Raw genomic sequence first — 24,552 nt, forward strand, 5'->3', positions numbered from 1 at the left:
CTAAAGGCCTAGGGAGGAACAGGCCATACTCTTTTAGGAGATGGACCAACTTTGCAAAAAAATAATTTCAGAAAGTAAGGACTACACTGATATAACAGTAGCTTCATAGACACAGCGTTAAGGACAGCCTGCTGTAGAAGGAAAGAAAGAAGCCTCTAACTTCTCTAATTACCTTAAAAATGTGTGCTTTGAGGATGTGATGTCCCAGTTCAATAGTCTGCTGTCGGTTTAGTTTTCCCTCTTGGCGGGAAAACCAGAAGGCAAGTAATGTGTGACCACTCCTGCAAAGAAAGAGAGACTCATTTTAGAAACATTAATGCCCCAGTTCTGCTTTGGCGGGAGACTGTTCAGGTCTAGCCCTACCTCCAACAAAACTCTGTCTCATTCAACCGGTTTCTTAGGGAAGGACACCTGCTACTGGGCAAAGAGTGGCTACTGAAAGGTTCCCAGCTTTTCCCAGTCCTTTACCCAACACACATGTGTGAATATCACAAAATGTCATAGCTAGTTAGCTTACAGCCATCCCACACACAGATGACATTAAAGGATTTTCATTTTTATTTTCTGTCTCTGTCAACTAGTCTTCTTTCTCCCATGCTTTAAATGTCAGTTTTCCTCAGGACCTTGTCTATCCTCTGGATTAGCTCATCCATCCCCAGGGTCTTCACCACCATCTGAATCCTCTACCTTTTTCTCTAGTTACACTTCTCAGCCTTAGATCCACATACACTCAGCTGTTTATTGGATTTCTCCACCTGGAGATCCCAGAGCACCTCAAACTCAACACGTCCCAAACTGGATTAACCACCTCCTCCCCCAGTAAGTCTTCTCTGATCAGCAGCCACCCGGCTCCTCCAGTACAGAAAAAGTACTTTCTCTTCAGAACTGAGAGATGGCATATACCTCTTGTACATTATCTACTACACATACGCTTCCCTCTACTAAACTGTAGGTTTCCTGATGGCATCCACTCCTCCCTATCTCTGTAACAGATCCCTAAGCTGTTATGAAAGAGAAAACCCCTCTTCTGCCTCTGCACGTTGTCTTACAGGCACAAGACTGAACTACTCCGGTCCTCTGTAGTCATGTGGCGGCTGGCCTAAGACAAAGCCAAAGGAAGCACTGAGCTGAGAGAATTTCAGAAAAATAGAGCCTGAGCCCTGACTATACAGCATTAGAAGCTTCCCTAATTTTGGATTTCTTGTTATATGAAGTAATACATTTATTATTTAATCCATCTGAGTTGGAATTTTCTGTTTCTTCCAGCTCAACGCATCTAATGAAATATTCCTTTAAGTGTGAATGTATGTATGGATATGTGTGTGTATATGTTCATGTGTATATCTAGGGTTATGTGTGTGTTTCTCTTTACCCTTATGACAGAAATTCTGAGTTTTATATATTCTTCAGAGTTCCCAGAGCATATTGCATATACAAATTCTCCATAAATTTTAGGAAGCAAAAGAAAACTGGGCATTAAATGGACACCGGACCACCTTTGGGATGCACCTTCTTACCGCACCGGCTCCAGCCTGTAGAACTGCGGACACTTAGGCCTGTCTCTCTAGTCCCCACCAGGTCAGTGGTCAGCAGAGTTCCTCATGCCACTGGTAGCACAACTCTATTCCCTTCATTTGAAGTGTCACAGAGCAGGGAAACAAACCCAAGATCTCAGTTTCAAATCCAATGAGTTAAGCCAACAGGAGGAAAAAGTAGCAAGTGAATTTTTGTTGGTCACACTTCTCTGAGAGGAGGCCCAAATGTCCACTGGATGGTTTTCTCTCACACTGAACACTGGCTACTCTGCCAGGGTTAACATTTAATGTCTCACACTGAAGTCTCAAAAACAAACACAGTCTTTATTTCTTTTTAAATTTTTTTATTTTTTATTTTTTAGGTTTCAGTGAAGAACCTGGAGAACAGGGGATGGGAGAGCTCCCATCTTACAGGAATCATCTCAGGGAGATTTCATTCCAAGAAGATTAAAAAAAAAAAAATCTGCCACATTCTAATCTTGAGCTTCATAGAGTTTCCAAATTCTGGTAGTTATCTGATGGGATAAGATTAACCTTAACGGAAGGGAAGTTATTTAACTGAGAGAATGTCTCAGGCAAGTGCAGCCTTCACGGAAGTATCAGTATCATTCTGAGGGTATGAGCCCAGGTTGTCTCACACTCACAAAATCTGGAAATTGCTGCTGAACTTTTATTTATCCTTTAAAAGCCCTGTTTAGTTGCTAGGCTATTTTAATAGAGCATAGGTAAGTTAGAAGATTTTATAAAGTGCATTTATAAAGTGTCCTCTTTCAAGTTCTCAAAATCCTTTCCAGTTATTAACACTGAAATTACTGTAGCCTCCCTGGTATAAGAACTGTACTTTAAGTAACTCATCCATGGCTGTGCAGAGTGACTAGAACTCCTGAATACAGGCCTCTGATCCACTACCTATGCTTCAGGCTGTTAATGAGAACCTATGCCATTCAGAATTAAGGAAAAAAGGTCATGTCTGACAAGGAAGTGAATTTTCAGTTAGACCCAAAATTGACGTTGCCCTAGTGCTTTTATATTACTACCATAACTAAGAAATCCTGGTAAGATGTCTGCATTTCTCTAGCACACATCTCAGCTAGCTTCAGATAACAGTGCTCCTCTTGTTGTTGCTGATCCGGCACTCAGGAGAAACAAGCAGCAATACAGGCCAAGAGAAAGATGAGGGAGACAAGGCAGTTCATTTCTGTTTGGATACAAGTGAACTACATTACTCATAAAAGAATGACTCTGATTTGTTCACTGGACTCAGAGCTTATAGTACCCACAAAGGGTAAAAGCAATTTACATTATATGCTGGCATTTCCATTTGTACCTTACTGTTCTGATAAAATATGTGGAAGAGGGCAGAAGGGGGATAAATGGTAATGGAAAAAAATACAATAGAAGAATGACAAAAAATGGTGCCACTGGTTAACCTATGGTCTGAATGTGTTACCACATTTGTCTATATTATTTCTATTTTTCTTATCATAATCTTACTCCTGAACTCACTTCTTTTTGAATCTTTGTCTCACTATTCTCTAAGATGACCAGTTACCTCTTAATTGATTTTCTTTTAGCCTTTGATAATGTTTCTTTTTAATTTCTCCCTCTAGCATTAGGTCTTATTGATCTACTTACCTTGAAACTGTCTCTTCTCTTAACATCTGTGGCACTACTCTGGTACTTTTCCTCCCATTTCCTTCAGTGATGTAACTCCTTTGCTTCATTCCCCATTTGCTTTTCTCTCGCAGGTAGCTCTCATCTAGCCTCCTGGCTTCAACTCTCACCTATCCAATGTGCATGGCTCCCACAGTGACATCTCTAGCACTGAGATTTTCTTTTGCTCTAACTGCCTGCTGGGTCCCTCTACCTCCAAATGACCAGTCAAATGATACCGTTTGAAGCTGAAGCTTTCCCTCCAAACCAAATTCCCGTAAGACTTCTTTATTTTTTGAATATTGCCACTCAGGCATAAAACCTAGCAGTTGTTTTCTCCTCCCTTTGCACTTTCTCTCCTGAATTACTACAAGAGCCTCACACTTTCCACAGCCTCTTCCCTGGCCCATGCCAATAATCTACATTGTAGAGACCCGATCAAAATTCTGCTTAAAATTCTTCAATGGCTATATATTTCTTCCTGTACATAATCTAAACTCCTTGGCACGGCTTTCAAAGTCTCCTCATAATTTGTTCCTTGTCTATTTGTCTTTTACCTCCTTACCTTGTATTTCTAATTCCAGACATTTTAAACTATTTCAGAGTTTCAAACATGCTTTCCTTCTGCCTGAAATTCTCTTCCCTGTTTAGTTAGTCAGGCAAACTACTTCTCTTTCTTCATGTCTCAGTTCACACTATCTCCTCTGTGAAGACTCCTCTGGTGCCCCCAGAGTGTCAGGGATACTTTCCGGGGCTTTTGTTGCACCTGGTACACATCCCCACTATAGCATCTGTGCATCTATTTGCATGTCAGTCTTCCCACTAGACTGTGCTGAACATTGAAGCCATGTTTTTTCACATGTGTACACCTAGGTAAAGGGCATAATTATTTGCAGAATGGACAAATAAGTAGCAATACCTTACATTTGTATACTACCTTATGGTTTTCAAAATACTTTTAATACTTATATAGATTTTCACAAACACCTATACTATAGGGATAGGAGCAGCTATTCCTCCTAATACTGTGGAGGATTGAGATGCAGCCACATTGAAGGGCAGATCCCAGCTGACATGGCTGGGATGTAAAAGAGGAAACGAAAACCCAGGGTCTTCTGAAATCTAGTTCCATTACCACACAGACATGTTTAGCAACTTGGTTTTCATTTCTGGGCAAATTTGGGTGAAAAGGTAAAAAAAATGAAGAAAAATATGTTTATTTATAGAGTATGAACTCTGAATTCTTAACATAATTAAAAGTAACAACCATTAATCTTGACATTTTTTGATTGGCATTTTGGGAGAGAGTAGTTAAAAAAGAGAGAGCCTTAGTGTGATGTGATTTCAGGTATGAATGAACACAACTATGTTTTCTCTCTACTACTAACGAGGATGGTAATCAAAATCAACTTTAATGTGGGTCCATATGTGATTATAAAGATCAATCGGGGGCTGTGGTGAGGAGAGAAGAAGAATTTCAGCACAGCTTTCATGATGAGGTCACTCGGTGATTCAGTTACCCTGACGACTGCCCTGTCTGCATTCACGGGGCTGCCTCTCCATCTCTGATCGGAAAAGCAAGCAGTCCTACGTTCAAATCCTAATTCTGTCACTTAAAGGCTTTATAACCTTGGATAAGCTATTTAACCTTTCTGTAAGACAGAGATAGTAATACCTATCTCTTAGGATGCTGGTGAGAATTGAGGTATATTAAATAAAGTGTACTTTATATCCTCCATAGTAACTAGCACAGTGCTGAACTAAAGGAATGAACATTAACCATACACGACTTCAAACATATGGGAAGATGACTGTGTGCTCAAACTGAATTTTAATCTTTAATGTGTGCGGGGTGAAATGTGATACCCTGTTCTTAACCCAAATCGTTACCTCTCTACACCTAACTCCATTTTATACCTTTATGGCCAAAAGAAAATCCAAGAATTGGGAAAATTATTGGGTTTGGGTGCCATTCACTGTTAAGTCAATGCAGGAAAACTTGATATGTAACTTTAGGCAGAGAGGACTGATAAGGACGGAGCTAATCAGTTCTTAAGAAATAAGGTAAAGTTAAGCTAACAAGAAGAACATAAATTTCTTATGTAGACAGAGGTTTTCAGGAGGATACTATGCCTTACATTCAAGGTATATTGATTTTAGATATTTGGGGAGAGAATCACTCACAGGTCAGAGCTGAAGATTCTTCCCTTTGCACTGTCTCCTGCCCCCTAATATATATGGTGTGTGTGTATATGTACATATATATATACTGTATATATATACTGCATATATATTGTATATTTTGTCATACAAAACATACAATGGCTCTATGTTTGTTTCTCTAGTAGATTTTCACTTAGCACCCCAGGGAGATAACCAGTCTTAAAGTTTCTATTTGTAGCACTGAAACATGCTAACAGATGGACTCAAATATTTCTAGCATGGATGTGTTTTCCACCATTGTTCTAGTCATAGTCACTAATGTGTAGTCACATAGGTTTCATTAGCTCCTGCGATGACAAACTTGATATGTAACACTTCAGTGTTTCAGAGAAACAGTCCTGAGGTGTTTTGATATTCCTCTGCGTAGTGCTCAGATGTGATGAAGTGATACAGTTATAGCCAGCTGGCAGGGAATTGCTTGCAAGCTAAAGTCTATCTTATTTATCTTACAATTTGGGCTGAAATAATGTATGCTGCTCTGAAATGTCTTTATATTATAGCGCTAAATGTGGGGAGTTATTTAGGGAGCTCTAGTGAGATCAGAATTATGGGGCAGAGATGGACGGCTGCCTACAAAAGATTTGTGCTCCCTCTAACTGGCAAGAGCGGTTGTGAATGGCTACTTTGCCAGGGTTCAAGGGTCATGTGACTGAGTTCCGGTTAATGGAATATAGGCAGAAATTATATTCATTGCTTCAGACCCAGCCCAGAAAGATTTCCTTTGACCCACAACCTTACTGTCTTTTGTTTCTCCTTCCAACTCTAATATTACCCTTGTCGGTTATTATTTGGTTCATCATTTTATTCTAGCACTTCAGCATAACTATTCTGTTATCATGCTCTTAAGCTTCCTGCTTTATACTCTGAACTTGGGTGATTTTGTTTAGTCCTATGGCTTCTACTCTGTCATTTGCTGATAACTTACAAATCCATAACTCCATGCCTGAGCTTTCCCTTTTCCTATTTTCCAAAGTCACATGCCTAAAAATATCTGTGCATCTTCTCTTGGAGGTAATTCATTATAGATGTTCAAAATAGGACTCACCTTCTCCCTACAGCCTGTTCTTCCTTCTGTCTTTGTTCATGCTAGAACCCCTCCTCCATCCATAATGCTTTCAGTTGGACTGTACCTTCACTATTCCATGCCATTCAAGCTAAGTGTTGAAGTCACTTTTGATCCCTCTGCCCTTACCTTCCACACACACACAAAAGACCAAGTACTTCTGAGTATCTCCAAAATGTCTCTTCCACACATACCTTGCTCTCTATTCTCACATTACAGGTCTTGGCATTTCTTACCTAGGCTATTTCTATAAACCTTATAACTAGTATCTGTGTAGTCTTCCCTCGCCTTCCACCTGTCTTCCACGTACCACTTGTCAGAGCTATTTTTCACATCACCAGAGTTATCTCATCATTGTTTCCTTCTCCTTGAAGTTACAGAGACTCCTTATCATCTACAGAATAAACTGTAAGGTCTTCTTTTAAAACAGATTAAAATATATTTTTTAGATTTTATTTATTTACTTTTAGAGAGAGGGGAAGAGAGGGAGAGAAACATCAATGTATGAGAGACTGGGAGCTGGCCTGCAACCCAGGCATGTGCCCTGACTGGGAATTGATCCAGCGACCTTTCGGTTTGCAGACAGGCACTCAATCCACTGAGCCACACCAGTCAGGGCTGTAAGGTCTTAAAACATGGAGTACAAGGCTGTTTTTCCTAGTGACACTCCTATCATTCTTTCTGACCAGTGTCTTACTCTCTAGTCACAGCTTCTCACAATTCCCTAAAGGCACTTCAAATCTTTGCCCTGCCATCACTTTTATTGCCTACCTACAATGCTCTCCCACTTCAATGCTCCTTAATAAACTCATCCCTCAAGGCTGAACTCGAATTCCACCTCTTATGCAAAGTATTTCTTCTTTGTCTAGGTTCCTATGGTACCTTTACTATGGCACTACTGTTGGTTGCTGTGTGCCTGACTTCCCTTTAGAGGGCAATGGCTTTAACGCTGGGAGTGTGTTATTCACCGAAGTTTCTCTAGTGTATAGCACAGTCCTTGGTGTAGAGTACAAGTTGCATAAATGTTTCATGAATGAATAAATGCTAAGCAGATGAGTTCCAGGAAGAGCAACATGAGCACTTCTAGATCCACTTTCCAATTCACTACCCAACTCAGCCTTGAATTTGCAGGCATCTCTGATGCTATTGTTCAGCTGTGAAATGAGTGTGGTGATGACTCAAATATTGAGAATAGACTGACAATCCTGATCTTTTCTCCTCTCATCTTAAAAATTCTGCCTGCAGTTAAACTTTGGTGATTGCTGCCTTACAGTCTGCTTGTTGCTATCAGTTCTCAGCAAATGACAACCACACATCTTTGCAAAATTTCTCTCCTTCCTCTATAGCTATCCATCAGGAATTACTTTGGCATGTTCTTCTCATGGAACCTGAATACAAAATGCATTTCTAGTCAGCTTGTCTTACTGTTCCTTATTCAATGTGGAAATGAGAGCCTGATGAAAGTAATCTATAAGTAGCAGACTCTAAGTAAATTATGCTCAAGATCTACCTTTGTAGACATGGGTGGAACAACACTATTTCTTTTTAAACACAGACTTTGCAGAGATTTACTGCTTTATCCCACTTTGCCTTATAGTTTCCTATTGCCCTTCTGTTCTGTTAATGCATCACTGGCCTGAGGAAAATGGACTCCTCTCTTCCAACAATGAACTCTTTAGGCAGCTGGCAGGGCCTCACGAGGCAGAAGAGCTATTGAATTGTTGCAGTTTGAAACATCAACGGTAGGCACAGGAAGATTTATCACTTCTTTCTTCCTCTTCCATGTTCCTTAGCTCTTTCTTTATACTACTAGTACAGAGCTCTGCTACTTATAAATGTGTCTGTTAAAACCACTAAGCTGTAAGTCCCGGTAGACAGATCTATCTTATTCGTACTTGTAGCCCCTGCAGTGCTTAACACAGAGCCTCGCATATATTACATAATAAATGTTCACTGGATGCCTGCTGAAACGCTTATCTTCACTTATTACTGACACATGGTAAAAGAGTGAGCAAAAGACACTGTCTTTTGAACTATGGAAGGAGTTTCTCAGATATTTTCCATTGCAAGCTTAAAATTAGTACCTCTTACCATTCTTTTGTTCACTAATTAATTCATTATTAAAAGAATATTTACTGAGTGCTTACTCTGGTCAGGAATTCTATTCATCATTCGGAAGACTAAGAGGAGCATGACAGCAACCATTCCTGTCCTCACTTGAGCTCCCTGACATTCTAGAGGGAAAGGAAACAAGGAGTATTTGCATACAATAAATTAATAATAGATAAATGTGTTAAATGTTAGAAAGTAAAAAGATTTCTATGATAAAGAAAACCACAAGAGACTCACTTAGATAAGGTGACAAGTGGAAGTCTCTCTGAGGAGGTGGCATTTAAGCTGAGATCTGAAGGAGGCGTGAGAGACCTTGCCATGTGACCAGCGAGGGAAAGTGAGTTCCAGATTGAGGGGATTGTTAAGTGCAAAAGCCTAGAGGGGCGAAGGAGCTTAGCAAGTTCTAGGAACTGTCAGATGACCAATTATGACCAGGAAATTGTGCATAAGAGAGAGAATGAATGAGCTCAATTTAGAGAGGTAGGCAGAAGCTATCTTTGTAATATAGGGCTTTTAAAAATCTGTCTTTGATTTTATTCTAATTACAAAAAACCATTGAAGGATTTCAGAAGAGGTTACATGATCTGATTTGTGTTTTTAAAAATTACTCTGGCTGCCGGTGAAATAGATTGAAGGGGAGACCAAACAGGATGTTAAAGTAGTCTACATAAAAGCCTGGGGTGTGGCAAGTAGAGATGGAAATAAGTGGATCCTTATAAGTAAAATTTGGACAGAATCAACTAGATTATGCTACAGGGAATACATGTCTCACAGCCACGGGTCCTTACGGTTGAGAGAACAGAAGACTATTAGAGTTGATTTTACCAACTGTGGAGATCTACCTGCTTTTGAAAGTCTCTAGGGACAGTTGAGTAAGTTGTTCTACTCACAAAAAAGACAGTGTGCTGTCATAGCCCACTAAGCTGGCAATAACTCCTTCTGATTGCTGTGCCATTAATCTTAGTTTGACAACCTAGGAAAGCCTGTGGAATTCCATCTTTTCACTCAGCCAGTGTTGTTTCAGAGACTCATTAACAGGACAAATTAGTCTCTATTTCCTATGTAACATTCAATACAGTAGTCCCCCCTTATCCAGGGTTTTTACTTTCCATGGTTTTAGTTACCTGCGGTCAACCACTCTGAAAATATTAAATGGAAAATTCCAGAAATAAATAATTCATAAATTTTAAATTGCATGCTGTTCTGAGTAGCATGATGAAATCTCATGCTTTCTAGCTCCATCCTGCCCAACATGTAAATAATCCCATGGTCCGCTGTATCCACACTGTATGTGCTACCTGCCTGTTAGTCACTTAGTAGCTGCCTCAGTTATCAGACTGGTTATCAAAGACTCAGACATGCACACAAACAGACCACATTCACATAATTTTTGTTATATATATTGCTACAATTGTCCTATTTTATTATGTTATTGTTGTTGATCTCTTACTTTGTCTAATTTGTAAGTTCAACTTTATTATAGGCATGTACATACGGAAAGACAAAGTATGTACAGGGTTTGGTACTATCTACAGCTTCAACCAAACTACCAGGGGTCCTGGAATATATCCCATGTGGATAAGAGGGGCTACTGCACCCAAAATTTCCCTTAGCCATCTGTTCTACTTCTCCCCATTTTCAGATTTTTAGGTGAAGTTGTTCTAACCAGTATTTGCTATACCAGGCATATTCACCTTAAAAATACACACACACACACATACACACACAGGGTGGGGCAAAAGTAGGTTTCCAGTTGTTTGTATAGAAAATAATAAATAATTCATAAATAATAATACAAGTGTAAACTGTTTCACATACTCACAACTGTACATCTTCTTTTGTCCCACCCTATATACATATGTTCTCTATATCCATGTAATTTATAAATTTTTAAACATATAAGCAATATTAATTTCTTATAGCAAAGTCAACCAGTATAGGAGAGTTCAACTCCTGTGTTCATTAGTTGACTCTCCTGCATGCCTGCCAAGTCATAAAATGATGCTCTCCCTCCATCTTATCATAAGCAGAACTATTTCTCTGTATAGTTATTAACTTAGAAACTTCACATGAGTTTTTATGACAGTAAGAATAAGTAGTTCTCAGTTTTAAATATGTCAGAGAATTCTGATTACCAGCTTTTTCCAAATTTAACCTTGGATTTGAAAAAATGTTATTGCTGCCCATCTTCAAAGGTACGAGAGTGCTAACGATGGGAACAGTTTGCCTGTTTGACTAATAGATGTGGGTCTCATGATTTATGCTGAGAGGAAAATTTGTAAAGTGGAAGGACATTCATGCATTGGCAAACTGGACACACTCCAAGATATACATCAGGTTTTATGTAAGTAAATTTTCCTTTGCATTATATTATAAAACCACAACTATGGTCACTAGAGTAATACTTCACATGTACTCTTGATGCCAAAAGGGAGTTAGAAACTTAGATAAGAGGAAAGAATATTTTTTGAAAAATTAGACAAATTCCCAATAATATTAGAGATCAATGAAATCTACCCCTGGAAATCACACATCCAAATCATGACATCAGAAGAGTGATTTCCCCTGAGTGGCAGAAAGGAATCAGAAGTGAAGCAGACCTAAACCCAGAACACAGATCGGACAGTTAATATTTTCGGGCAGGTAAGATCATCTACTAACAGGCAAGTGCTCATAAAAAATGTTTGGTAGACACCTCCCTTCTCTTTGCTTTAACACTTCCAAAGGTCCTAAGGGCCGATTTAGTTCCAGGAACACTTTTTTTCTTCCCATGATCCATCACTTTGCTGAATTCTTTCCTAATGCTTTTAGAAAGCAGAACCCATCCCCCAACTTGAGGGTTTGTGCTTCAGTGAGGGTAAGGTTAAATGTCATCTGGCCCGATGGTTCATGTTTGGATTAAAAAACCAAACGAACACAATCACCACAACGCTGCAACTCTCCATTTGGTGGTCATTTCAGACCCATGTATTTATAAGAAGCCAGGTCCCTGGCACAGAGTTAGTTTTCCTTTAAAGGAAGGATGCCCCCTTTTTTTCCCTCAGATGAACTACTACTTCTTTGACACTGCTCTGTGGCATGGATTTCGAGCGTCAGAGCGTCAAGCCTCCAGTGTGTAATTCACTAATATGGCCAAAATAATTAAGGAAAACCTCAATATCCCATTTACTATATCAACTCTGTTCACAAAGAATCAAGTAAGTACTCAACTATCCTCATAGGTATGAGTAAAATTTGTGTGGCCTTTTCCCTTTTTCACTCACTATAAAATTTGCTTCTCTTAGTTGGAGGAAATCAGGACAACAAAAATTAGGCTTCCAAATCACCACCTCAGACTGTAGCAGCTCAGTACTCATTGAATGAAGTTCATAACATGCTTAATGTATTTTATTCAAACCACTAAAAATAAGGAAACTGAGTGTACTAATCTCTGTTATTAAAATCTTCCATATGTATTCCCATTTATACATATATATGTTGATCTGCAAGCTGTTCGTAGGGAAGGGGAGACTAGATACTATGAAAGTAGACATAGTGAGGAAAGAAAACAGAAAAATAGAGTAGGGATTCATTCAGGGATAGCCTAAAGCTATGGAGAAGTACTAAGCAGCACCACAAGGCTTTAAAAACTAGACATCACCACTAGGCTGCAAGCGCCCAATAGTCTACCCTATCAGCCTCATATTTCAACTAGCAAAGTCATTAATAGGTTAGATAACAGGCCGGTGACTTCTTTCAGAGGTCTTACTTAAGATGTATAGGTTGCTTCAAATGGGTTTTCTACCTCCCTCTTATTAGCATAACAGTAGAGATTAGTTTATTAGATTAGTGAGTTAATCTGATATATCAGTGCCCAAGGGAATAAAATAGAGGATAGATTAATTTCAGAGTATGACAGTGATGAATGGTGAGAAATAAAAAGCAAAATAAGGTGGTGAGGTCTCAGGTTTGTGAGGGCTTCAAGAGGCATACTTTTATCTAGAAGGCAAATCCAAAATCTTACAAGTTTTGATGCAATAAAAGATTTTTGAATGATACTTTCCTTAGAGTTTGATAAACACACATATGCATATACATACAAATGCCCCACACCCTGTTACCAAGCCAAGAAAAGACATCTGTAGCTCACCTCCTTCTGTGACAGTTATATGTCTATGCAACAGTAGGTCATTCTCTCTGGGGTGTCAAACCTCTGTCCTGATTGTGGGACAACAGGAAGTCTGATATTTAAAATGAAGAAAACTGCCTCAACTGCAGCACTGACCTCTCTCTGGCTCTGCTATTTCCTCTTTCTAGCACCACCATCCATCCTCAGATTACTGACTCTCTTCAGCTTAGCAGAAGTACCTGCCTGGGTGGCGTATTTCTGATGAAGAGCTTCTACTTTTGGCTTCAGTAGAATGTTCTCATCTGTGTCTAATGCCCTAATAAGGCCAACTAGTTCAGGGTGAACAAGTGAGTGTTGAAAAGTCCAGGAAAATGGACTAGAAGAGACAGAGATGTTCCCTTGTTTCTGAAAGTTCTCCTTACTCTAGAGAGATATGTATGTTAGGCACTGGTCTACCTACTGTGATTTCAGAGGCACTGAGTTGGTGTCCCCTGGTTTACTGAGATACATTAGATGCTATAGAGAGAAAATGGAGAGAAAGTAGAGAGCAGAATGGAAACAAGTAGAGAACATCAGTACAGGAAGTAGAGGCTGAAGGCCACAAAGACAAAGCCTGCTTGGAGAGAGCCTTGCTAATCAGGCTCGCCTGAAATGGAAAACAATTACAGCCAGTTTCTTTGAAAGGCCACCTTGGGCTTTGCCAATAGCATTAAATTCTTAGTGAATTTCCATCTCATTGACCCAGGGGGACTCAAGCTCTGAGGTCGATATTTTAGTAACAAAGCTGGTGCCAGACAGTGCTGGGTAGAAGACTAAATTCCAACTGAAATGAGATGTAAGGAAGCTTTTATGGTAACGCTTGGTCCCACTATTTTATTCTCTGCCATTAAGTGATATATGATGATCCCTCAGCAGCCCTGAGCGTTATTCAATCATGAGGCGACAGACTACAGCTACACCTCATTTTATTGTGCTTCATGTTCTTGAGCTCCATGGATGCTGCATTTTTTTAAACAAATTGAAGGCATATGACCCCTCCACTAACAGAGAGATTATGACTCGCTTTATTGTGATGGTCTGGAACTGAACCTGCAATATCTCTGAGGTGTGCCTGTACATAGCATTTGAAGTTAGAAGTGTTTGCTCTTCTTGTCTTAGTGCTATCAGCCTGTTGCTGAAATGCTCCTAGTTCATAAACAATGTTGAGAAGGTAAGACTGTAAAGCCTTGATGATATGGCTGCATAAATACCACATTTTCTCCTTTGGGAGCCACTGAGGGTTTCATTTGTTGAAAGGATACTGTTAATTCAGTGGTAGCCTGGCTACCTTGAACCTTGGCTTTTAATCCTCTGAGATGTTCCAGGATGAAAGCAGATCAATTAGCAAAGTTTCTCTGGAAACTGATTTCGAAGTGTTCATAGGCAATTCTAGATTGGTCTCTTTTTCTTAAATATGTGGTTGCCAACTCTATGTGTAGCAGTACTGAGATTTATAGTGAAACTCTCTTGGGAATAGCATACAATTCATAGAAGAGACTCAAAGTAAGTTTTTGTTTGTTTGTTTGTTTGCTTCTTAAATCTTGTACCCAAATGCTAATAGCAGAAGACTGTTGCTGCCTTTCCAATTAGCACAGGATTGAGTAAGGTGAACTTGAAGAGTCCATTACTGCAAAGAGAGGGACGGAAAGAAGGATATTTCCTAAACACGTTGTTTGTACTCTGTACTATTCTAGGCATTATACTTACTATATAACCTCACTTAATTCTCAACAACTTCAGGAATTATTATCCCTTATGTAGATAAGAAAACTGTCTCAGAAACAGATTGTCTCAGACTGTAACTTTCCAAAGGTCACAATTCCTAGGAGAGGTGAGATTTCTATGCAGGTAATCTGACTCAAAAGTTCATGTTCTTTTTATTGGTTCATTTCTTAAAAAGTTTCCCTCTCAGGGAAAATACCAGGAAATCTATTGACTGGCTTGATATCGTCATCAGAATCTGGTACTAATTTTCTAATGAATTGGCATGAAGTAGGCTGAGCAGCATGAGCACAAGCACAGTGGTCTCTAAAAAGGCTGGGCAAAGAACCCGCCAGGAGAGTAATAAAACCCCAGCGTGGTCAGAGAAGTTTAGTCTCTCTGATGAGTCACAGTAGGAGGCACAGTCAATTCTGACCTATCTTCTTTTTGAGCCAGAATAAGGTCTGCATTTGCCAGCTACATTGTTGGTGTTTTCTTTGTTTCCAAGAAATCAGCAATATACCTGCTTTTGAAAACACCAACGTTATTAAAAGAATAATTCTTTTAAAAACAGTAATGCAGAGGAGTAGAATCCCTCCCCCCCAACCACATGCTGGAGATCTAAATTCTACCCAGGAGAATGAGAAACAGTTTCATATTTAGTCTGGTTTGTTGAGCTTAGAAAGATTCTTGAGTCAGGGTCAAGCTCATCAGGAAAGAGTGCTGGGGTGAATCAGCACTGTCTGCCGAGGCTGAAGTTCAGGGGAGTGGTGGTCCATACTGTATATTTGCCATCCCTCTTCTAGTTCCTTCTTCTTTTTCCCACCTATTAACTTAGTGATGTTGGGCAACTGATTCAGAATCATAAGGCCTTTGTAGTAAAATGGGAATAAGGATACTTTATTTATCTAAAGGTAAAGTGGCTACACCAGCTGATCACTTCAGTTGGTTACCAGTCTTTTTCAACTGTGAGATTTAAGATTCCATTTTCCAGTGTAAATCTCAGCACTGGCTAAGCTTTAATGGGATTAGTCACTGGTGACTTTAACAACGGTATGGCTTTTAAAAGGGCAATGGCAATTTAAAAATAATTCTGCTCTAAGTCAAAGAGACAAATAATGTATCAATTTCTTCTTCATATCTGAAGTACACTGAGGAGGTCTGTTAAATGGCTAAATTAATTATAGCCTGGGATCACCACTGTAATTAGAAAAAATTATTTAGTAAAATACAGGAATGTATGGGAACATTCTACATATCTATGCAGATTTTGAATCTCAAACAAATAATAACAGTGTAAGAAAATAAATTAGTTAATCTCATTATAGCCTTGTCTTGAGAACAAATATTTCCTTTAAGTGAAATGTTCAATGGAGAACACTTATTGCTTTCAATACTCATGCTCCATGCAATAAATACAAAATAGGCTCAGAATTGCTTATTACATATCTATGGCTTACCTGGGATCACAGAGAAATTTGGTTTTCTCTCCTTCTTCTCTCCAGATAAGCCATTCTCGAAAAGAAGGGTGTACAAACATACGAGTCATGTCTCTGCGCTTGATTAGAAACATGGAGAGGTTCTCCATTCTCTGCTGAAAGTCCTCCCATTCTAGGGTGCCTTCAATGCTACCAGCATTGATGGCCTGGAAGATATGTTCATCAGTCAGTGGGTGGAGAGAGGCCACTGCCACGTTCAGGAGAGGCATCACCCGGTCAAAGGAAGACTGGGTTGGGAACTTCATATTGCACTGGAGTAAATAAACCTCAGAGAGCGAAACAGGAACTACTTTGTAGCTAGAGCTCTTTAACACTAGATAACCTTTCTCTATGAGGTCAAATGTGAGTTTCAGGTACAGATAGGACCCTTGACTGAGGGTCTTGAGATGAGAACTGAGTTTGCCAAATGTAGTATTGTCCATTTTGCCATTAAGTGAAATGTTATTCTGGATCTCTGAGCTGCTGTGTATCCGGTGCAGGATATAAGCCTGCAGGTCCTGGTCTATGGCTTCATTCTCTTCTAGTCGATCCAAAAATATCCTATGGAAAGGCAGCAGCTTGGTAATTTCCTAAAACAGATGGAGAGAGAGAGAGAGAGAGAGAGAGACCTTCAGTTTCCCCTAACTCTTATGATAAACTATGGGGTCCCAAAATTTATTCTAAATTTCTGAGTGGCTAAAGAAGAAAACATAATCAAGTATTAATATGCATAGATTAAAACAAATTAGTTGCATAGGAGAAACACTCTTCCTAATATTGAGACTTAAGATAATTTTGTATGGTTCTTCATAAAGGACATTTTAGGAGTGATTTAATGGTCAATGCTCTAAATAATATAGAAATACATAGAATAACATATTCCTAAAATAAACAGAAAATAGAGAGTCATATAACTTTTTTTGTTGCAATTTTTCAGTGTAAGCCATGGCATAATATCAAAGAGAAATGCATAAGGACTCGAAGAACGTCATGTAAAAATGTGGCTTTCTAACCGTCTGAATAAAATGATGCATTTTAATGTAGACCTTCTGAAGAAGTCTTAGCCCAAAGGAATACTTCTCATGGTGGAAAGCTTGGCACCTTGGTGATCAGCTTGGACATTATATTGGGGAAAGGTGACAGGGCTTTGTGGTGACTCGTATGCTCCAGACTCCACCTTTTATCTGCTTACAGACTTGGCTCCTCTAAGTATCCACTCTCTCTCTCCTGCCATCAATTTCCTCTACTCTACTGGAACACACAGACAAATGCCCCTATACTTTCTCCTTCCAGCTACAATCCTATACCTCTGTTGCCATTTTTAATAAATTTTCACATAAAGGTTTTCTCTATGTACTGTATCTAATTCTTCCCTTCCCATTCTCTCCTCCATTTGTTGCAATTAGGTTTTAACACCATCACTTCACTGAAATGGTTTTGTCAAGGTTATCAATAATCTTCACCTTGCCAAACCCAATAATCAAGCTGCAGTTCTCATCTTGCTCAACCTCTCAGCAGTATTTGACACTGGGGATCACACCTTTCTCTTTGAGTCACTTTTGCAGCTTGCTACCATAGCATGTTCCCATAGTCTTCCTCTTAGCACACGGGCCACCCCTACTGGCTCCGCTTTCATTTCTCAGTCCACCTGGGCTCAGGTCTCCATTCTTTTCCCATTATTTAGCCACTTCGTAGAACAGTTAATTTAATTCTGTGGTTCTAATATCTCTGTGCAAATAATGCCTAACTTTATGTTTCCAGATTAGTCATTTTCCCTGAGCTCTCACCTTTTATCTGTCTGCTAAACATGTATACTTGCATGTTGCATAGACAAACTTAATGTGACCAAATCAGAACTGCTGAATTTTGCCCCCTCCACAAAATCTTCCCATTAAAAAATGGTATTACCAGCAACACTGCGACCAAATCATAGGAGGCATGTGTGATCTTTCTCTTTTCCAGCATTTACCCAGCTTCTCACCAAAACCCCACGACTCATTATTGAATCTTTTCTCTTGCTCACATCCACATTCAACACATCAACTCTTTTTGATTTTCCTTCAAAATTTTGTTCAAATATGACCACTTCACAGGGTCTCCACTATCACCACTCCACTCTAAGCCACCATCATCTGTCACCTGTATTTCTGCTTCCATTCTTGCTCCCCTACATTGTATTATCTACACAGCCAGCAGCCAAAGAAATCTTTTAAAAAGGTAAATCACTTGATAAGGCTCCTTGAAGAAGACTTTCTAATTGCCCTGTCTAAAATAACTATCACCCCCATTTATCCCTTCATCTTATTTTATTTGTCTGCATAGCACTAACACTACTTATCGTTTTAATGTTTAAGTTTTTACTTATTTATTGTGCCCCTCACTATAAGCTTGATGAGGGCAGAGAAATTGTCTGTCTTGTCCATTGTTGTATCCTTGGCTCCTACAAAGTGCCTGACACATCTGAATAACTTAAGAAATGTCTGTGGAAATAATAAATGATCAATATGAGAACTCATTTTTCAAGACCTATAAATTACTGCATTGTCAAAGCTGAATGCAAATAATTTTTTAAAATTCTTGGTTAAAGTGAATGAAGTATCTGAGAAGTCTGTAAAGACACTGAGATTTGGATTTTATAGATTAATATGTATAGTACTTTTCTTGTTCTTTGGCATAGCTGAAAGATTAAAGTTACCTGCTCTCCCAAGTCACACTTAAAATGTCTTTTGAGATTGCCCAGGGCATTATGCAAAATTATAAGTGAGGATAACATCTCCTAAGTATACATTTACTAAAACGAGTCAGAGACTGTGTTCCTAGAAGTTTCTTTTATTCATTCTTCATCTTTAATAATCAAGCTATTGACTGATAATGGTAGATTATGTAATATTTACTTGTAAAGATGTATTTATGTTGATTCACCCACATCCTTCAATTCAAATGACTTTGTGATTAATAACAAATACCTGCAAGGTAATAGCCAGGATTAGAAGTATAGTTTTTGATCAAAGAGGGCAATAAAGTTGGTTATATGTAGGAATAATACTAAGTGCCAAGTAGGGGAAAAGGGAGGGAAGCAAAGACTATTTTCCGTACATTAGCAATTGTTATGAGAGGGTTGCATCAAAATACAGTAAGTCCTCAGTTAACTTCATCAATAGATTCTGCAACTTTAAGTGAAACAACATATAATGAAACCAAATTTTATTCTAGGCTAATTGATACAAATAAGAATTAAGTTCTCATCATCAGTGTTAGAGCAAAATAACATTGAATGAAATGATGTTACTCAAGGACCTGCTATAGTGGGATAGGTGTGTAATATGTGAGATTTTAATGTTCATCAAAAAGGTAGATTGTTAGGGGAAAAAAGGCTGAGAAACCCTGTTCCAAAACAAGTACGAGTATATAAAGAATATATAAAGAAACACCTTGGCTACAGTGAGAATTGCAGGGAATGTGGGGTCATTTATCCTTAGACCATATGTCTTTACAGGCTCAGTTCCACATTCCTAGTCCTTTGTCCAGGCCATTAAGTAAGTGGTGAGTGATCAGGGAAGGTAATTAAAAATATATTATCTTTTAGTTGTAGTAAATTTAATCTCAAACCTTAATACTGCCAATATTTCTTAGAGAAAGGCATGTAGAAGTCCACCATCATGCTATAGAAAAGTTGTTCAGGTAGAGGCAGAGGGAGGAGCTAGGAAATCTGAGTCTAGATTGTATTTAACTGATTTTAGCATAGCAGTAAATGATAAAACAAGCAAGCAAAATAGAACCAGAGACAGGGAAATAAAGAACAATCTGACAGTGACCAGAGGGGAGGGGTGAGAGAGATAAGGGGGAAATAAGGGGAAGGGTCAAGTCAAGGAACATGTACCAAGGACCCATGGACAAGGACAATGGAGTGTCGGGGGGTGCTGAATGTGGGAGGCGGGTGGGCAGGGCAGGGGAGAGCAATGGGTGCAAAATGGGGACAACTGTAATTGAACAACAATAAAAAAATTAAAAAATATAAAACACAAGTCAAATAGTAAATTAGAGTATTAGAGACTCTATTTGCATTGCTGTTTGTCTGCAGGAAAGTCTAGAAAAGTAGACACTTTTTTTCACGCTATTTTGAGCGACACTTTATCAAAACTTATCCAGAGCTACAGGGGTGGGAATCTGAGCCAAGAGAGTCATATCACAGAGAATGCGCTCTCTGGATCACATCTCCTACTTTCAAAATATGCTCTTGGAGAATTACTCTTGCCTGGTGATTTTCAGTCTCTTTCACCTCATGCACATGTAAACTAATTACTAAAATTTTGCAGCACACCAAAAAATATATATATTTTTTGCTGATTTGACCAAAAAATAGGTATAATTTTGATTATTCACTGTATGGTTATTGTTGTATTGGCTGTTGTCATTTTTTAATTTGACAATCTAAGGGAAAAGAAGTCAGTGTGCCTGACTAAACAGTTTTAAATGCTGACTAAGCATGTTTTAAAAATTCTTGCGGCACACCGATGTGCCTCTTGCGGCTCACTAGTTGAAAATTGCTCCTCTAGGATATGGGTAGAGGTTTAGAAAATCTCATCACTAAAGGAACAAGAACCTAGAACTTCGTCAGTTTAAGCACTCTCTAGGGCAAGTAATTTATGTTCCAAAAGCAAACACATACCTGTAAACTGGTCCTAACTGTTACAATTAGTTTGAGCCAGGAAGGAAATTTTCCAATCATTTTACTCAGAAATGATACAATCGTATCCCCATAATCCGGTTTGTGAAATTCTGCTTCATTTAATCCATCAATTAAGATGATGAAATCTTCATCTGGAATTTTTCTCTCTGAGATAGAAAGAAACAAATTACTTAATGATTACCACATGGCTAAGAGTTCATTTTGGATCTTTGATAACATATGTGTTTAGAAAAGAAAGTATTAGAAAAGGTCTTTCATTTGTTTACTAAGTACTCAGGGTACATAATTTATTATAAAGACATAGAATAATTCATTTAGGGAATTCATTTTGTTTTCTTCAGGTGTGAAAGCTTTTGTCACATATGTATGAAATGTATGTGTCATCATCATTTCCCCCAAGTTATCAGATGTGAGACAGTCTCAGCATTGCATTTATGAGCATCTGTACATGGTAATTCATTTTTCTTTTATACTTAAAGTTGAAAAGAATGTGTTGATTTTTTTTTCTGATAGCATTAAAGAGAACAGTTATCATATGTTCCTTTGGGAGTCTAAAGCAGTAGCTAGGACTACATATGAATGCGTAGTGTGAAGGAAGGAATGGAGGAACAGAAAAAAGGAATACCAACTAATAGATTTTAACGAGGCAGTTGGATCACAAGCTCTTACAGAATGAGTAGCCTCCCAGACCATCTCTAGAACAGCTCAGTGAGACTAGACCCTTGAGTGATTATCCCAGGGGAGGAGAAGTCACAGGAAGTCTGCCATGGTTATGTGCAGTTTCTCCTGAACTCTGTACTATCTTAAATGGACGAAATCACTTTATCTTGAGGGCTAGGCTGTTGAAGAAGGCTTGATAAGCTATCAGGCTTCTATTCTCATTAAATGCCTATTGATTCTTAAACTACACTGAACAATTAAGAGATTAAAAAAATCCCTAGGTTGAATGAATTTTAGTACAAATGAATTGAATACAAGTAAAAGTTACTAGTCAGTAGGACCCTATAGATTCTGAAGGGAGGAAGGGCAGAGGGAAGAGAGAAAGAAGTCACTGGATGCCTGAAGTGGGAAATAGGTTCTATCTGAGGAGGAAAAAAATGAAGCTGGGAATAAAAGGAAAACTCTATGGATTTCTGTACAAGATTGGCTCTGTTAGCCTTAAAAAAAGTCAAGACCAATTAAAAGTCTACATATTTTGGTTTCACATTCTTTGCATAATTATAAGTAAGACTTTATATTCCCCCCTAAAGTACAAGCTTTAAATAAAGGAATTTAATTTCAATATCCTAAGTATTATAAGTCAGTTTTCAAATTATGAAGAGTTTTAACTATTATTTTCATCTGGTGACTTTTTAGGCAGAGAATTGAACTAGGATTCCAGTTCTCACTATTAACAATGATTATTAATGAAATGGCATTCTATATGATATAGCACTAAGAAAATACATGATTCCTTTCAGGAGTCTAAAGAATTAAGGGAGACAGAAGAATTACTTGGCACTAATTCAGATTTACCCACATATCTGGGGGCTCTTATAAGAGTTCTTTACTTTGAGGGCCTTGGCTTTCCTAAGTGTAATTGTGTTTTTAATTTCCATAGAGGAACATTCTATTTGCATTCTGCTGGGCAATATAATAGACCTATCCCTTGTTACTGAGCACCATTACCTATCCTCACCCGGTGGTGTGCTAGAGCCATCCTGACTGGTTCAAGAGAGACCACTGCAATATTTTCAAGAGCTGGTTGTTAAGCTGGTAGCCTAAAACTGGCCAAGGTGGGAATATTTATTTACACAATGGAAACTGGCAAATATTACAGGTTCTCCTCTTGCAGCTGTTCATCAAAAATTTACCAGCACACCACTGTCTCCACCACTTCGATTATAATTCCTTAACTTAACCCAGGCTCCTTCATAAGAAAGCCGTGATTTCCAAGTGGAGAAAAAGGGCTGATGATAAGGCATCCATCGAGATTTCCTCTGCGAAAACATTTCAAACACATTCTCAATCATAAAGATCAAGAACATACTCTAAATTATGATTTAGACTTTTAAAAAAATCCTCACTTGAGGATATGTTTATTTATTTTAGAGAGAGAAACATCGATCAGTTGCCTCCCACATGCTCCCCAACCAGGGGTTGAACCTGTAACCTAGGTATGTGCCTTGACTGGGAATTGAACCCGCAAACTCTCGGTGTACAGAATGACACTCCAACCAACTGATCCACATGGCCAGGGTTGATCTAGACGTTTTAAGGAACAAAATAATTCATTAGCTAATACAATTAAATTTTTACTTGTATAAATTCCTAGTAGATATTATTCATCCATGAGTTAAAGTAGACAATACATCATTTCTTTTTTAAGAAGAATACATGTCCCACTTAAGATAATTACATTGTTCTAAATCTTGTGTTTTTTAAAAATTTTTTTGAGACTCTCTTCCTCTGAAGGAATTACTTAGAAATCACCTGTTAATACAGGTGATACGAGGTGATTTCATCTGGTAAGAAATAAGAATGGCATGTTTATCTATTCTTTAGGATTCAGATGAATAAAGGCAAAGAATTTCCAAATGGTAATTGCATTGCAAAAAAATAAGAACTATTCCTAAATTTCCTTTTTCTTTGCTCAATGATGAAGTGTCTCAACTATTAACTTAAAAGGTAAGACCTTAATGATCTTTAGATTGTGCCTTTCAAATGCAAGCAGCTTTATAAGCATGTTCCTACATGTTCATTTTCAAACTATTGTGGATTATTTAAATACATATTTTAATTTAGTAGCTTTTATAAGAGTTTACGGACAAATGAAATTTTAAAAATTGCTACTTACATATTTAAATGTAAGAATACTTAAAATACAACTACTATAGACTATCACCATTATTTCATAGAATAAAAAATATTTTAACATTAAAGAAGTAGGAGAGACAATCTATCTAAACTTTACATATATGTATATGTAAAACTACAACCATATTTATAAATTTGCCAGACATTCCCCATTGCCCTCACTTACATGTACACTTAACAAATATTTGAACTGTCTTCCTTACTAGTCCCATCCTAAGATACTACTTAGGTGCCTGAGAAAAATAAGAATTACAGAAACAGCATGACAATAGATGGTAGTAAATACCAAAGTCAGAACTGAATCGCAGTGCATTCTGTATATTGTACAGAAATGATCAAAAGTGAAAAGAAGGCTCATGTCGGACAACATATTTGTTCAGAAAAGCTGCACGTTACATGTTCATTATCTTTCTTTTAGTGGTGATAACAAACTGGTATGACCTTTCATTTCATATTGGTAACTGAGAAACTTCAATGTACAGAAAATACTTAAATATATTTATGGTGAGATTTCAAGATTTTAAAAAAGTCTAGGCTATGGTAAAGCTAATAGGCAGTAGAGATATAGACAGAGATCATCAGAGTTGAGAAGAAAAATTCTGATATTTGAGTAACCAACATGGAAGTTGAAATAACTGAAGATAGTAGCCAGAAGAATAGAAATTATAATCACTTGTTCTTTCTTATGAGTATCTCCAAAACCCTCAGGAAAGGTAAATAAGTCTCCCAGGAATAAACAGGATTGCTCAGGAATCTCATGTTTACTCAAATCTTTTTCTTTAGTTTTCAGAACTGGCAAAACATCATTAAGGGGACGAGGCAGAGATGCGTAAAGGAGAAGATGGTTGTACTTAGGCCACAGCCAACAACAGAGATGCCGAGGAAAAGAGGAGAAAAGGCATAAGCATGAGAGGGAGAAGGATTCCATTTCATGCTCCCTCCCCATTAAAAAAAATCTTTAGACCTTTTAGTGGACAATTAAGTGATTGTTAGTAAATACAGAGTTGTGCAACCAGACCTGCCATTTCCTTTGACCTGAACTGTAGAGTAATAAAATACATCAAACACAAAGACTGAGGAGGTTTCTAACCATG

General features: G+C 38.2%; 1 protein-coding gene across 8 annotated transcripts in view; it reads right to left on the reverse strand.

Moving 5' to 3' along the window:
• TANC2 (tetratricopeptide repeat, ankyrin repeat and coiled-coil containing 2) overlaps positions 1–24,552 on the reverse strand; it is a 308,461-nt gene that overhangs the window by 43,937 nt on the left and 239,972 nt on the right. For all 8 annotated transcript variants that reach the window (XM_053930697.2, XM_053930694.2, XM_053930699.2 and 5 more), the window contains 3 exons: positions 20,582–20,748; positions 15,895–16,502; positions 173–281 (listed from right to left, as the gene is read on the reverse strand). In XM_053930697.2, coding sequence (XP_053786672.1) covers positions 173–281; positions 15,895–16,502; positions 20,582–20,748 — 884 coding nt within the window. The remainder of the gene's footprint in view (positions 1–172; positions 282–15,894; positions 16,503–20,581; positions 20,749–24,552) is intronic.

The sequence above is a fragment of the Desmodus rotundus genome, chromosome 9 (genome assembly GCF_022682495.2).
Source record: "Desmodus rotundus isolate HL8 chromosome 9, HLdesRot8A.1, whole genome shotgun sequence".
NCBI lineage: Eukaryota > Metazoa > Chordata > Mammalia > Chiroptera > Phyllostomidae > Desmodus > Desmodus rotundus.